This window comes from Ornithodoros turicata, chromosome 6 (assembly GCF_037126465.1).
Source record: "Ornithodoros turicata isolate Travis chromosome 6, ASM3712646v1, whole genome shotgun sequence".
Classification (NCBI taxonomy): Eukaryota; Metazoa; Arthropoda; class Arachnida; order Ixodida; family Argasidae; genus Ornithodoros; species Ornithodoros turicata.
The window spans coordinates 48,986,309-49,002,310 of NC_088206.1; the positions used below are offsets into that span (position 1 = coordinate 48,986,309).

At 45.2% G+C, this 16,002-nt stretch overlaps 1 protein-coding gene across 5 annotated transcripts in view; it reads left to right on the forward strand.

Moving 5' to 3' along the window:
• The window catches only part of LOC135396640 (homeobox protein Meis1-like), a 184,784-nt gene that overhangs the window by 18,764 nt on the left and 150,018 nt on the right, over nt 1-16,002 (forward strand). For 3 of the 5 annotated variants that reach the window (XM_064627720.1, XM_064627716.1, XM_064627718.1), the window contains exons 3-6: nt 2,131-2,272; nt 5,567-5,617; nt 6,261-6,311; nt 12,191-12,439. In XM_064627720.1, the coding sequence (XP_064483790.1) occupies nt 2,131-2,272; nt 5,567-5,617; nt 6,261-6,311; nt 12,191-12,439 (493 nt within the window). Of the gene's footprint in view, nt 1-2,130; nt 2,273-5,468; nt 5,520-5,566; nt 5,618-6,260; nt 6,312-12,190; nt 12,440-16,002 lie in introns of all 5 variants that reach the window. The other 2 variants (XM_064627721.1, XM_064627717.1) reach the window with 1 other exon arrangement.

Here is a 16,002-nt window from a genome sequence, read left to right on the forward strand (position 1 = left end):
GAAGTTCACTATTCACATGTTCACTATAAGTCCGCTATTCACACTTATCCCAAGATCAAGCACAGGGAAGCCTAGAAGGATGTATCCATCCCACAGCTCTGAACAAATTTCACAAGTGCCGCCAAGGCAGCATATCCTTCGTGTTCGGTGCCCAAAGTCCCAACATCTTCACCATATCGAAGACCTACACTCCTAAAACAGAAAGAGGGGGTAGGGGCGAAGTAGCTTGAAGTTGTTGGCCACACGCAGAACAGAACTTCACCACATAGCACGCTCTTAGCCAATCACCATCCCGAATGACATCGTTCTGCTCCATCATTGGTTAAAAAAAGAGGCGTTCGCCTTTTTGGAACACTTCTGCAGTTCCAAAAAGGGCGTACGCCCCGCGTTTCCATAAATCGGGAGTGATAAAAGTATCATTCTGTGCAATGGTTGGCCTTCACCGTGCTATGTGGTGAAGTTCTATTTTTAAAGTGTAGAGCGGTGATATACTCAAAGTCAGATGTACGTAACATCTTTATTAAGGTCGTTCTCGCAGGAAATGTGCAGACGGCGATGGGTGCAACTGCCAAGTGATTCGTCCTGCTACATCGCATAGACCCGGAGTTAAAGTTCTGTGTTCCGTCGTTACGTTACCCCTAATTTGTTGAAAGCGGGAAACGTACGCATTTTTTGTACCTCTTACGCAGTACATAATTGGTACAAAAAGACGTACCTCCGGATTTCAACGTATCAAGGGCGAGAACGATGTCATTCAGGACGATGGTTGGCTAGGAGCGCGCTATGCGGTGAAGTTCATTTAACGGCAAGCATTTTGGCATCATACCATCCCCCCCCCCATTTTTAAGAGTGTGGTAGAGAACGGAACGCAGGGTGAAGAGGCAAATCGTTCGTTAGAGTCGAATCGGTTTCACTATTAATGCGGACCCACTCAGCACGACACAGTGACTGCCATGCATACTGTGACTGCATGCTCCGTGCCTTATCAGGCGTACTGTCTGCGAACAGACATATTTGACAATAGGTCCCAACGCAAGGCGCAATTATATCTTCCCGAATCCGTGACAACCTGCGATTATTGAATCAAACACAATCGAGAACATGTACAATTCGACTGTCATCCATTACATAAAGACAGAATGAGGAAATGAATGCGAACAAACGTCGCTTACACTGAGCTGGAGAAGTTCATGCCTCCAGTTTTTCCAAGATAGCTATGCATCACGTGGAGCTCGGTCTTCGGATAAAATGAGCCAAATTGCTCGAATGAGTGACAGGCACATGACCTTCCTGCCCATGGGGCATAGCTTTGAAAGGGAGGAGCGTAAAGACCCCTCAACCGTGTGGTGGAGCAAAACCACAATCGGATTAAAGAAGCAAGTGGCGGATTATTGTTGATGCGACTGGTTTGGGAACTGCTCGCACCCTGCAAGCTCTTTCGCGGTTGACTGAAATTCCACGAAACTTTTGAGGTCACGAAAGGTAAATGCTCGATCCCAAATGGCACGTGTATTAGCTATATCCCAACGTATTCCACTAATCACTGTCATTTAAAAAGGTAATAGAGAAAGCGCTAAATGAACGCCACTTTAACATTTTGAAAGATACTGTAATTAAATATTTTTCTGAAAATCACAGTATGTTTCGCGGAGAGAGCATTTTGTTAAATAATTAGTTGATAATGAATTGATTAGACCAATTCTTTATCGCCAAGAGGGCCCCTTTATGTTCCTTTTCAAGTTGATATTGTTGGAGAGTTCTTCTGGACACAACAACACATAAATCGTAACTATGATATCACATAAATCACACACCTCTTTCAACTGCTTTTACACAATTTGGAACGTTTAACATTTTATCCTAAGGTAAAATTAAACCAGGCGCGTACATAATGTCATTCCGAAGTGAAAAAAAAAAAAAAAAAGGATCCTACCTCGAACACCGATAATAATTACATCATGACGATGACCTATCTCGAGCTCTATCCATTGCAGAATGACGAGACAGCTATTTTTACCTAGCAAGAAGACCTGTCCTTACACCTGCGTGATAACATGTTTCGGGAGAATAGTCCGTTTTAGCGGCATTAGTGAGGATGATTGATGACTAAAAAGTTTTTCTGTTGTGCAGCCACCCTCTGTTTCCCCTTCTGGCCCTGATCTTCGAGAAGTGCGAGCTGGCCACATGCACACCACGTGACCCGGGCATCGCCGGAGGGGACGTCTGTTCATCAGAATCCTTCAACGAAGACATTGCCGTCTTTGCTAAACAGGTAACACCAAATACTTTGGCGCCGCACTATGCACTAGCAAATGCACTGCGCAAAAATAGGGTGAGGTAGAACCTTCAGCTGGAAGGAAAAGGATGAAGGGAAACTCCAGTCCTAAGAGTATAGATTTCAGAAATGGAATTGAATTTGAAACCAGGAGTTTGACGTCAGATGAATAGAATATTTATTTCACCTGTCTACGAAATGTTCAAATAGGTCAGATAGGTGGCATAGCATAGGAGTAGTAGGGTTAACTCAAAGTACAACAATTGTTCTATAATCAAACTCAAACTCAAACAACAATTGTTCATGAATTTTCGTTCATCGTTTATTCACGAGTGTCTTGTCTCTAGATGTCAGTTTTTTTAGTTAGTTATTTGACGATTCTGTCCTATGCTTTTCAACTACTCTGCATAATAACAACGTGCACATAAAATATATCGACATCTTAGCATAGCTTTGAAAGCTTTGACGAGTTAAATGCATCAGCACTAGCTTTTCTCTACGTAAGTGTCCACACCTCTTATTACCTTTAGAGGGCAACTCCGGACTAGATATCGTATCTTCAGTATCTTAGATAATTTTTAGGTCATTGCAATCTACGTGTCCCATGTTGTATACCTTCACAAAGTATTGTCTGTATGTCACCCGGAAGTAACATAAAATTAATTTCTACGTCTTCAAAAGTAGGATGTAAAGATGCGTGATATTTCCCTCCCGTCTGGCAACATTGTTCCTCCAAGGTCGAATTCCGTCAACCTCACCGCAGCTGCTTAGATGTGGGCCGGGGAGACATTGGCCCGGGTCTGCACGAACGTTGAGGAAATTCCTCAGTGGCGTCCTTAGTATAGCTTTGGCACTGCTTTACGCACGAGCAGCGTTGAGGACAGTAGCGTGCACCTGAAGCCACTGAGGAATCTCCTCAGTGTTCGTGGAAGTGTGCCAGGGGCAGTGGCGGTCATAGCGTCTGCGCTGTTGCTATAGGGACAGTTGCCGGCGCGCATGATAAAGTCATCTACTGTTGGAGAAACCAAAACTAGCAGTTTCTAGCTTGAGCGGTTCGAGAGAATCTGCTTGGCTGGTTCCTTCTAAAGTCGGTGCAACTCCGTAATATTAACTGATAGGATTTGCATTTTCTACAATGAGATTTTTGACATGTTGATTCATAAGATGAAGCAAAATAAAGAGCCGGAGTGGCCGGAGCCAAATGAGCTGAGTACTCGCTCATGCTCCAGGAGCATGTTGTCAGCACTTGAGCCCAGTTTGGTCATCAGGTGCAGATATCAGGCTTTATTAGATTAAAGGGACGCTGAAGTGCAAAACTTTATCCTCGAAGAATTGAAAGATGCCGTCACCTACACAGTTTTCCAAGAGGAACGAGATTCATCCGTTGAGTCATTCGTGATTTATGAGGGAAATAATCCGTAATTTACGCTTTCCCTTTCTCTCCTTCTCAAGAAGTCCGACAATAGGGAGGGGGCTCTCATTGGTCTCTTCAAGTCATTTGTCTAATCATCGCGGGAGATCATTTGAGGAGACCAATCGGAGGCCTTCGGCGCTTCTTGAGAAGGGGAGAGAGAAAGAGGGTACATTGCGGTTCCTTTGGTTCATAAGTCACGAACGACGCAACTGATTAATCTAGTTCCTTTTGTGTTGGTATCAAGGTAACATCATCATCTTACATTACGCGATGAGAAATTCTTGCACTTTATTTATTTATTTATTTACATACCTTCAGGGCCCATAGGCAAGCGCCAAAGGGACACTTTTGTGACCCTTTTAAAACTACACTGTGGATTTTGACGAAGAGAGACTTGTCGTTTTCAAGTCTTGTCGAAACAAACACGAAACAACGAAATAGCGAACGACGAAACAAGAAGAGCAACGAAATCACTTGCACAAAGCACGGCGTCAAAGCCAAGACGTGAGAGCGAGCCCCGGTACAAGTTCAGCCCGGAGCCGCTATGCGCTGAGAGCGGCGCAACGATCGAGATGCACGAGACGTATAGGGGCATGATTGACTTTGGTTGTGCGACGAACAAAAAGTGTGTGGGACGGGGGGGGGGGGGGGGACAAATTAGCCGTTATTTTAGCATGGCTGACTGTCATGTACATAATGTGTGTGACGCATCCTTCGTGACGGGCGGATGCTCGCGTGAGGTGCATCGACCTTGCATGCAACCCCCTTTCATCCCCCCCGTCGTTTTGAACGCCTCCTGACGGACATGACCCCCCACGGACTGTCGGGGCCCGTATCGAGGGCCCTCCACGGGAGGCTTTCGCCACGGGAGATCACATCCTCTGCCGCCAACGAACGCGATGCGCTTTTCAAACTTCGTTGGTTGTCAGGGTATAGTTTATAGTCTTTTATTATAATTTTTATACGGTGCGATGATATACACTACGAAACCGGAACTTCACGCTTTCGTCGAAAGATATGCGCCAGCTGCCCTTCGCGCTGATGTTGACGTCTCTGACGAACAGAACGGACGAGTCAAATGTTCTAACAAGAGTTATTAGATTGCAACCTCGTTCATATTCGCCAGAAATAAAACAAAAAGAAGTTGCTGAACACTTCACCTGTTGAGGTTCGCAGTGTTGAAATGCTGTTGAGTCGGAAGCTCAGTGTAGATTAAACGGTGCACCTAAAAGAAAAGACGATCATTATGTACTCATACTGCTAAGTGCTAACACATTTCGCAGGAACAAGACAGTTGAAACACATTCGCTGGCCAGTAGGCTGCATTAGTAAAAGTGCATGTTGTTGGGTGTCACCGATGTAAGCAATGAAACAGCGTGTCGGGAAAGGACAAAATATGAAACGTAAGGTTACTGACACTGTCGAAACATGAGCGTGACTACGTGAGGTCTTATGTGAGTTTGCGTACATGTGCCCTGCTTCGTTCCACAGCGAACTAGTCATCCGTTTCAACGCAGCAAGACACATTCTAATACCATCATCGAATGCAGGGGACACAACTTGTGGTCACTTGGGTTAAAATAGTGACCTCTTTTTCTTTGTAACAAAACAGAAAGAAAAAAAGTAGTAGATGTGGAAAATGTTGCCAACTGTGGGATGACTGCAACGAAGCATGGCTCATCTTTCTGTAGTGTCTACTGTTATTGACTGTTTTCTTTACTCTCTCTCTCTCTTCTTTTATTCTCTCTCTCCTCCTCGCAATCTCTTCCCGAATTTCAGATAATGAGTGAATATCCTCAGTACACCTCCAATGAGGAACTAGACTCTCTAGTAAGTACACCCGTTTTTATGACTTTTCTTTCATTTCTGCATTACAGATTAGACAAGAAAAACCGTATTACGTTCCCAACCCCGAATTAGACAGCCTTGTAAGTATTGACCCTGGAATAACAACATTATAGAGTACAGAAGAGGGTTGCTCGTTACATCGTCTAGTGTATTTTGCGCTATTATGTGCTTCTCAAAGACTCTATTTGGTTCTATGTTCGTAAGGTACTATTATGCTAAAATTCTATGACCGATAAGTTACGAAATTCATAAATATGGGTTAAAATAAAATAAAAATATTTCACTACATTATGTTCTACGGGATGCACAAGGATGCAAATAGACGCTGTATATTTCAAACGTTCTTTTTTGAATATATGTTTTCGCTCGTAAATATTGAGTTGAGTTGATAAGAAAAGAAAAAAAAAAGGAAAACTGGGCATATATTGTATTGTGCGTTGTGAAATTGAGCATTGAAGTACTATTGCTGGTAGTACCTCTTGCAGAAGTTAATATTTAGTGGTTTTGTTTTCGATGTGTATGCCTCCGTTTTGCCACATTCGGTTAGATCCGAACTGTCACTTGGGAGGGACATTCAAAGTGTGTTTTGTTCAGAAGTATAGCGAGTGTTCTTACTGCGCAAAGCGGAATTTTTCGTTGGAAATCACAAGTTGCAGTGCGATGGGTTATAACTCATAGAACGTTTATCTCGCATGTCTGCTCATTTGCACGCATTCCCCGCAGATGGTTCAAGCCATTCAAGTCCTCCGGTTTCATCTTCTGGAACTGGAAAAAGTAAGCATGCACACTCCTTCTGTTCTACACATGTGCTCCACCCATTCGTGGAAGCTCGATATTCTTCTTTCTTCCCCCAATCGAGTCCTAAATATGCGTATTATAGAATGAAACAAAATCGATCTTTTACTTTCAATGGTGTATGTGTGTATGTATTCGGAATCAACTTATTTTATTGACGGAGCTAGAGGCAGTTTTCATATGCTGACCCGCGAAACGGATTCATACTTGTTTTGGTTCTGTCACAACGTCGATCCCGTCGACACTCGAGTCTCCCAGGCGCATCCCCCCCCCCTTATTTTGTATGAAATCGATTTCCGAAATAAGTTTTCATCTCATCTGTCTACGTCTGCTGTCATTGTCTACACGTGCGAGGGGCTCGTGAAGCTTGCGTGCGCGTAACAATTTTAGAATTTAGGGACCCGCAGTCCACTCTAAGGGGATATCATTTATCCGTTCTTGCCAGCAGCGAATTTTTTGTCCGAGTTTTAAGTTCTCAGAGAAACATGATTGCTCAGCTTAATTTTGTCATCACATTTCACGCGGAACGTCCACTTAGAAACCTCTCCCACTGCAGACACCAGTTAGCGTCCCTTGTCAGGCATGCTAAGCCTTGTGGGCGAAGGCCCTCGTACTGTAGGATAACGCTACGTGCGAGCAGAATCTGTATGTCGTGTCGGGAACTACATGTCAAAAAGTGTGCACTGTTATATCCAGTGGGAGAGAGACCAATCGAAACAGCGTCAGCGCGAAGCAAAACCCGCAGCTTAGCTCGGCTTGAGAACTTCAAAAGAAGTGAAACCCAGCACAGCACGACATTATTAGCATGCAGTGAAAGCTTATAATCGTGTTTTCCCCATTCAATATCATTAACTTATTTGTTGTTGTTGTTGTTGTTATAATCGTGATAGTGCGTCCCTCCAGCGTAACTTTGTCTGTTTCTTCTCGGGTGGAACATTCTTTGAACGTGACTGCTTACTGAGTGCTGAGCCGACAACACGAAAAAAAAATAAATAAAAAATTTTGCTGGCTCAAAGTGTCTGTTATTTCCTCGAACCTCCTCTCCCGCAGCAGGCCGGGGAAATAACAACCGTGCCACTCTCGTGACAGAGTGACTGACAGCGGCTGTAATCATAGCGAGCTGGACCCGGCTATGAATATCGAGCCACAATCGTGCGCCCATAGAAAAATGAGCGAAAGAAGAATGTAAAAAGCGACCCCCTTAATTGCGGCCCAAGAAAAGGTTCTTTCTCTGCTGGAGCTTCGGTGGCCGTCACATGAAGTACATCGTTGCACCACACGTTGGCCTCCTCTCTCGGAAAATAAAGCTCCAAACGGGGTTGGAAACTTTCCGACGTTGCTGTCAGACTGTTCTCCGCCCATCTGCAGCGTGCATTTCAAAAGGCCGTCACTCAAAAGGTCAGGCAACCGTGGTTGCGCTGTCCTCTTTGTTTCTGCCGTTTGGTGCCGTTGCGCTTTTTCTTTTCCTCTCGTGGTCTGACGTTGACTCGTACAGCTTTGTTTTTTCTCGCTTTGGAGCGTGGTGTGGGGAATGCAGGTTTCGTATCCGCCTTGCAATGCTCGCCACCACAAAAGGGACATCACCTGCAGCCCTCTCTGATAAATGTATAACTAGAAGGGTCTTTGCCCTTAACTTGGCGTCCGGAATGCAGGGTCGGAAGAAGACGCAAAGTCAAAGAGGACGGGATTTATTGAGGTTGTTCGATGTAGAAAAAGATGCAACCACAATGAACGTCTTCTTCAGCACAGATCACAATCAGCGACCTGTCTTGTTCTCGTAGTTTTCGAGACCTCGTAGTTTTCGATACAAAGCAGAAAAACATCCAGTAACATCCGGTTCCGGTTTTATGACGATGTAAGCATTGGCTGTTGCACATTCGGGGATGTCACACGGGTGTGCCAATGAGATAAAATGTAGTTCAAGAGCGTTTTGATGTACGACGAACCTTAATCAGCAAGTGTTGGTCTGTCATCGATGCCTTCGATGCTTTGCGAAAGTTTAAACGGCGGCAGATTACGCCTCGGCAGCGAAACCGATGGTCATAAAGTTCTATCACAAACAATTGTCTGCGGATTTACTGGATAGATTAACTGCACAGTTACTCTGAGCATTATTAGTACGTGAGAACGCTCGTTTCGCCTAGGTTCGGGTGCGGACTGTCCCTTTAAACATTCCACATTCGGTCGTTCAAAAACCGCTTCGAAAAAGGCATAGCGCACGAACATTAACAGGAGCGAAGGCGCGGCGCTTCTGTGGAGTGTTTTTATCAGATCGTTGTAGAAAGGCTCGGAGCAGTATAGAAAATAAACGAAAATGGGCGACCCGAATTCAATTTTGGACGTCGCCTGTGCGTGGCACAAAATGAAGGCATTCCTATTCGCCGCACGGATGGATCCCTTTCGTCGCCTCCACAGAGTCACCACCAAAGACAACTCGTCCACGAAGACTCGATGGCGTCTGTAGCAGAAGCGATAAGTCTCCCGCATTTGAATAATGGAGACGATGAAAAGCAGTATCTTAGCGTCGCCACTCCTGGGAGAGACTCTTGTATATACACCCTTGTATATCTGTATCTATCTACGACCACGGGGTCTGCAAGAGCAGAGCTAATGGAGCGAGCTTCCTTCATGCAAATGAGCCACGCATTAAGCAGCTTGTCATTACGTTGCGTACCGTGTACCACCACCGTTGCATGAATCCAAAAGTGTTTCTGATATTCATGGATGGTTGACAAAATATAAGGTAGGACACTCGTCACGCAGGACGCGAGCAGAGTCAGCCTTCGAAGCATGATGACGTATCGAGTGCCGTGTCGCATGTCAATAAGAGGCAGTCAAGATCACACTAATTCAGCGACTGAAAGGTACATTTTTGTGTGGGGGGGGGGGGAGAAAATGTTAAAGGAACACATGTTCATCCTTAGAGCTTTACAGAGTATGGCCGGACTCACACGAACGTGTTTCTCGCCCGTGTGCTATCCGTTCTCTTAACGGCCTGCATACGGATCCATTAAAAGCTCTGGGGATGTCCACACATTCGTTTTTTTTTTCTTTTTTTCTACGGTCGTCCGCCTCGATACACCCAGTGCATGACCCGTTCCTGAGGAAAAGGCATGGTGATTGGCGGGTGTAAACGGACTCTCATTCACACGAATTCACATTCATTCTCATTCACACGTCCGTGAGTCACGGAAGCAGAAAACGTCACCTTCGTACGGCTGCGGCCTAAAGGTGCTTCGGGAGTCTCGGTGAATTGGTTTTAGTCAAAGGGTTCGCAGGCGGTTTTGCCCTTACCCAATCGGGAGATTAGGTTCTGACTTCTGAGTCAGTTCCCCATCCCATTGGTCGGCCGCGATACCGTACGGCCTTAGCGAAAACTATTCACTAAAATTAACTCCGCGTGGCGATATTCCTTAGGTCTGCCTTCAAGCTGCATAGTCACTCTTTCGAACCCTAGCTAACACGCTGTAAGATGAAAGAAGGAAGTCACTGAAAAGGTTAGCCAGCTGTAGGACTCGAACCCACATCTTCTGGCTAACCTTTTCAGTGACTTCCTTCTTTCATCATTAATTTCTTAGGCACTTGAGGCTTTGTATGCATTTGTCCTTTGTATGTGTTCCAGCCTCAGTACATCAATTCCCATCATGTCTAACACGCTGTGTTTAGCGTAGAGCTGAGGCTACAACATGTCGTGTGTTCAATCATCTTTACTTCATTCATATGTCTTCACCCGAGCGCCCGTTAAAGACCGAAATGAGCTGAGAATACGAACCAAGTGCACGAAGATGGCTGGCGAAAATATGAATTTTTTTTCTTTCAAAGTTGAGATGTCTAGAGATAATATGAGCTGGCAAACGGCGTGGAAAATATCACTTTTTCACAATAGCGATCCGTCTATTACGCGTCGCAATGGAAAATGCTCCACGGAACCCTCGTGACACGGCTCATTTTCGCCGACTTAAAGTGTTGTTGTTGGCGGTGAAATAATTAATAAATACCGTCTTAGAGCGAACGTTCCCTGATGCCTAGACGTGATTTGGCAACGGTCCAGGGATGAGGTGTAGCAAACCGGACGCAGAAATTGACTTTTATTTATTTATTTATTTCAATATACTATACGAATCCCACTTGGGATCCATGTAGGAGTGGACAATTATAGTGGAGTGGACTTTTCTTTTGTGTGATTCAACATCCAAGCTTTCTCTCTATTTTCATTCACTCGCTTCACGGTGAGGTTTATCCATTACCAAACGTTTCCCAGTGTAAGGAACAGTTCTTTTTCGCAGTGTCAAAATTTTGCGAAAATTCGAAGAAATCTGCCAAGCGCTTCATTTCTTATTTCGCTATCTTTGCTTTTATATTTTTTTTCTCGTTATTGAAAGCTTCACACCTATATTGGGTGACGTGATTGGAGCACAAGGAATATCACTTCTCCGTGACGTCAACACCATCACATGTCCCGTATGCTAAAGTCACGATTGACGGAAAAGGGATTTACCAGCAATATTCGAGTCACCCGCAACACAGAAGAAGGGACAATACGCAGGCTACACGGTGGAACCCTAGAAGATCATAGCTAACCTTTCCCTTCTGTTTTCTTCTCTTTTTTTTTTTTTTTTTGTCAGCATTAAACATATCCCCCGCCAAGAAGGAAAAACCCACACGGGGACACGACTTCTTCGTCCACACATTTCTTCCTCCTTTCAGCACACAACTCCGTTTGTTACCGTATATTCCGCTTGAAAGACATGGCATAACCGTATATATTTACCCGAGCCACATTCCTCAGAACACCCCAGCAAAAGATGCGTAAAACATCTTAGCTTCCTGCATGCTACCACGTAAGCGCGAGCGCTCAAACGTCATGTCTTTTCGTGCACTGCTAATGGTGAGGAATATCCTGCGGTGCAGCCACAACATATTCCTTGGCAGACGACAGGAAAAGACGCAGAAGGTGTCGCTTGGTATGTGCGCCAGTAGGCCATCCTCGATATTCCGGCAGTGTGCGAATGCACCACATTAAGCCCTGTGAGCAGTCTTTTCTTCCCCGAGAATATTCTGTGGGGATGTCGCTCGTACGAATACGCGATGTTATGTTCCCTTGCACTGGGAGCTGTCTGCCAAAATCAAGCAGAAACTGTTCTTAGACGAAGAACAACCCTTAGGAGAGTTATGGTGCATGGCGCTATCTTGTCGCCGACTGACTAGTCACCGTACTGTTGTCTGTCGTCGGGTTGTTTGCTCCGATATCCAGCTTCCGTCGCCCGCTTATTGCCTCCTAGATACATATGTGCTTCAAACGAACCCTTAGTGGGTGCACATTTTCTGTGTGTGGTACATACCCCCAGCCAACGCGCGAAGATAGTAAACAACTGAAAAACAAGAGCATCTTACAACCCTTCCGAATGACACTGACTTTAGCGACCGAATGTTGTGAGTCGAGAGGGACCAGCGACACTAGGAGAAAAGGCTCTCAAGGCACAGATAGAATGGCGAGGGGTGACTCACATCCATACTCAAATCCCTGAGATTGAAGACATTAACATTTTTTGTGTAAATACATTATTGAACATCAATGAACATCATTATGACACTACATTGCTCTATGAATGTAACTGCAAAACCCACAAATAGTAATGGAACATGCATATATTCTTACAGTATATATGTACAGCCTGAGTATTGCCTTCTTCGTAAATAAACGTCTCTATTTTGGGGGAAAAATGCACCCGCGGTTGTGTGGTTGGGGTTACCGCATCAAACTCTGATCCTCTGGGTCACAAAGAAAGATAGTATCTCAGCGCTTGAATTATGAATGTTTCAGCTGCTAATGCGTACACGTTGCGCGTGTCTTTCAGGTTCACGAGCTGTGTGACAACTTCTGTCAGAGGTACATCAGCTGTCTGAAGGGTAAAATGCCGATCGACCTGGTGATCGACGAGCGCGACAGCAAGCCGGGCGACCTGGGCGACAACAACAACAACCACAACAGCAGCGGAGGGGGCGGCACTGGGGGCACGGGGGGAGGAGGGGGTGGCGGACGCTCCAGCCACAATCCAGACACCACAGGCCACAACAGCACCGACAGCTCCTCCACGCCGGACCAGGTGCGTCTCACTCGAAATAGCAATTCCTTGCACATAAAAACTCAGGTTGGCCGCGTTATCTTTGTCTCCGTTGGAACCGCAAGTTACACGGGGGGGGGGGGGGGGGGGGATATGTTAAGAAAAACGAAAGGAAAGGTAAGTTACACAGGCAAAAGCAGCAGCCAACGTTAAGGGGCGCGCGAAAGAACTGTGCTCTTGTGTAGATGCAGTTTAATATTATTGAGTATGAAGTTATTTCTTCCGCTGTCTTAATTGGATGAAAATGATTTTTTCATGAGAAGTACTGATGTGAGTCCCTATCAGTGTACTTCTGTCTGATTGAAGTTAATCAAAATTTTCCAAGAGTTTTGCTCCAATGAAGGCAAACAGATGAAAGACGAATGGTCACTACGAAAGAGAGGGCCAGGTCTCCCAGAATAAGTTCAAGGCGAACTTTTCTTCTTCCAACTCACTCTCTCTCTTTTTTTTTTTTTTTTTGTCCAGTGAAACGTGTATATATCTTATAGAACTCTCCAGAGTCTCAGCTATAGACCGTTTACAGCAGCCAGTTGCTTCGGGCGCTAATAGATGGCGCCACAGTAGCCACGCCATTGCTTGCCTTCTGCGAGTGCCTGTGTGCCTTTGCCTATGTGAGTGTTTCCGACCTTTTTTCCCGCTGTGGTACAGTTCTGTGCAAAATTTGGAAAAGCAGAGGGAAGACTTGTTCCGTGATTGAGTGTACAAACTGTGACAGAGATCTGATCATGTGGGACGAAGCTGTTTGTTAAATTCACGAGCCGTCGCTATACAAAGACTGCCCGCGTTCGAGGCCTTTTTCAATGCACGGGTTCCCACAAAGAGAGAAAAACAAGCTGATTCGACAACAGTAGGTATCGAATCTTTAGAGGAAGAATTTCAAACCGGGAGAGTCAGTGAGGGTAAGTAATGCAGCCCTCAAAGTGGCGCAGCATTTCTGTGTGAGCCCCAAACTCCGCTGTAGGCGTTGGCTGCTGCTTGTGAGAATAAACTTCCCCCATAGTAGCAGGGGTAACGTTCCTTGCAGTTGAACGGTTCCGTGTACATGCCTTGTCAGTGCACGAAGCCCTCGTGAGCCCCTTGTTTATCGCCACTACAACCTTGATGAGCGGTGTACAAATATGACTGCACCTGCTGCTCAAACCCGCGTTACATGTGCATGTTGCCGCAAAGTGGGCCCGAAGCGAGTCTCTGTACTACACGTTCTTCTCACTGTTTGTGTCGACCTGATGTCGGCTCATTCATACACCACCGTTGCTCTGGCACAGTGCTATACACCGACATGGCCGCTGTCAAACAGCTTCGTTCCCTTTGCAAATTCTCTGTATAGTTCAGCGCAGGCTTTCCGTCTCCCCCTAGCTCGTTGATCATGTGGTTGTATACACCTGAAATCAACAATAAAAGTATGCTACTTCATAACGACAACATAACAGCCCTTACATGGATATATTTCTCATGTAGTTGTACCGCAACTCTTGCGATCAAAAGCAAGAAATCACGATCTTACGATATTTCGTTATGAACATACCCACAACGCAACGTATGCGCAACAAAAGAAGAGGAAAACAAGAACGCCGAAATATGTAGTAACTCGAGCACAGTGGGGCCGATCATCTGGGTCGCACGAGGACAGGAGTATCACTCTAAATCAAGCAAATGCACTCACCTGACCGTTGAAGCTTCGGCCAAAGCCCCGTGTCATCCTTCCATCCGGAATTCATTGCAAAAATTTAAAATAGGAGAAAGCGTCTCTGTGTTGCACCGCCGTACCACGTGCGCCATGCCAACAGGCAGCCGAAAGAGAAGGCAAGCAGTGGCGCGCAAGGTCACGTGCGCTAAGATGGCGGCGCCCAGATAACTCTGCTGTAAACGGTCTATATGCGCTACGACAGTTTGTCTCTGCGCAGCGGAAAGGGTAACGTTTGGAGAAGCCACGTGACGAAGTGCCTACCTGTTCACTCACAAGGAACCAATGAGGCCGCTCCACGTGCAATAGGGGAGAGATGGAAACTGGGGAACTGCGCAGACAGCTGACCCACGTGCAAAGAGTATTCAAAAAGAAAAAGAAAATACGTAATCTTTTTTTTTTCAATCTATCTCATCAATGACTGCTTGCACATCATTATTAATGGGAGCCACGTTTGCATGGCATTATCCGCTAACTGTACCCCAAGAAAGAAATCCTGTGAAGCAGTCATGAGAAAGTCGGAGCTGTCGAAGTGCTCCTAAATCATGTAACCGCTCACGAAAAAAATGTTAAACGTGCTTGGATAGCTCTGTATTCCACATCGCAAGCGTGTAATTTACTGCTAAATATAATTCTGAGCAGCTGCCTAACGCGTCCACACACACTTGTGTGACGTCACGTGTAGCAAGTTCCCACATCGAACTCAAATCGAAGCGCTGCAGCAGTACACGTCACTAAGCGTTTACCGGACCCCTCTACTGCGGCGGATGTGTAACTGTTGCAATGGTTCACCACCGTCTCCGTGAAGTTCCTGCATTAGTTTTACGTGGAGAGAACGGCCATATACATTCACGTGCTCTTTTTGTTATACGACGAGCAGAATGATCGGCACATGAAAAATAAGCGAAAAATACGGGAGTGTAGCTTACGGGAGTATCTGTCTCATCATGTAGTATCATTCGATCAGATATTATCCAGAGCATCCGAACAACCAGTAGTGGAAATATATACAAAGCCCCGAATGTCTGCATTCAAAAATCCAACTTGTCCTCCGGCGACAGGGGCAGTTAAAGTTCCTCATTAGGTATTTCATAACTACACATTAAGGTCGCTTGCATATGTCGCAGTCATATCTAAAGACGCTAAAAGTTCCAAATATGTGTGTGTCTGTGTTGTGTTTTTTGTCTGTGGTTGTTTAACGGTAATCAAATCATTAGTTGTACGAACCTTATTGCTATTAGAAACCGAGCAAATAAAATGATTATTCGTAAGAGATAATCGGTTTGCCTTCTCAACATAAATCTCATCCAAGCTGAGAGAAAGAGGTGAACGCGTAACTGAGACAACGGAGTTACCGATCTCATAATGGAAATCAGCTGTCAGTTACGGTCTTAAGGACAGAGTACATAGTGCAATTTGATGAGGGCCATTGGTGTATTTAGTCTACGTTCATTTGAACTCTTATTTCATTTACTGGACTCATTGATTAGGTGGACCCCGTTTCCCTGTTTGTTCGTTTTTTATATACCTCTTGGTCATCTCGAGATTGCTTTTTCTGTTTTATTTTCTACTCACGATTTCTGGAGCAGCATCTCCATACTTCTTATTTCTCAATCAATCAGGCAGTCAATCAGCTATCAGTTACTTCTGAAGAAGCAGCTTGCGTTGCACTGTTCTTGTGGCGGACTGGTATGGAGGAAGATGAGACTTCTGTGCAGTTCTCGATCAGAGAGGTCTTTCGATTAGAGCCAGCCGAATAAAAATGCTCCTTCGAACACGCTCTGTCTTGGCTTACTACTACAGGTACAAGCTGTAACAAAAAATAGAAACGAGTAAGGTACAGGCTAGGTGCAGGTCTGAC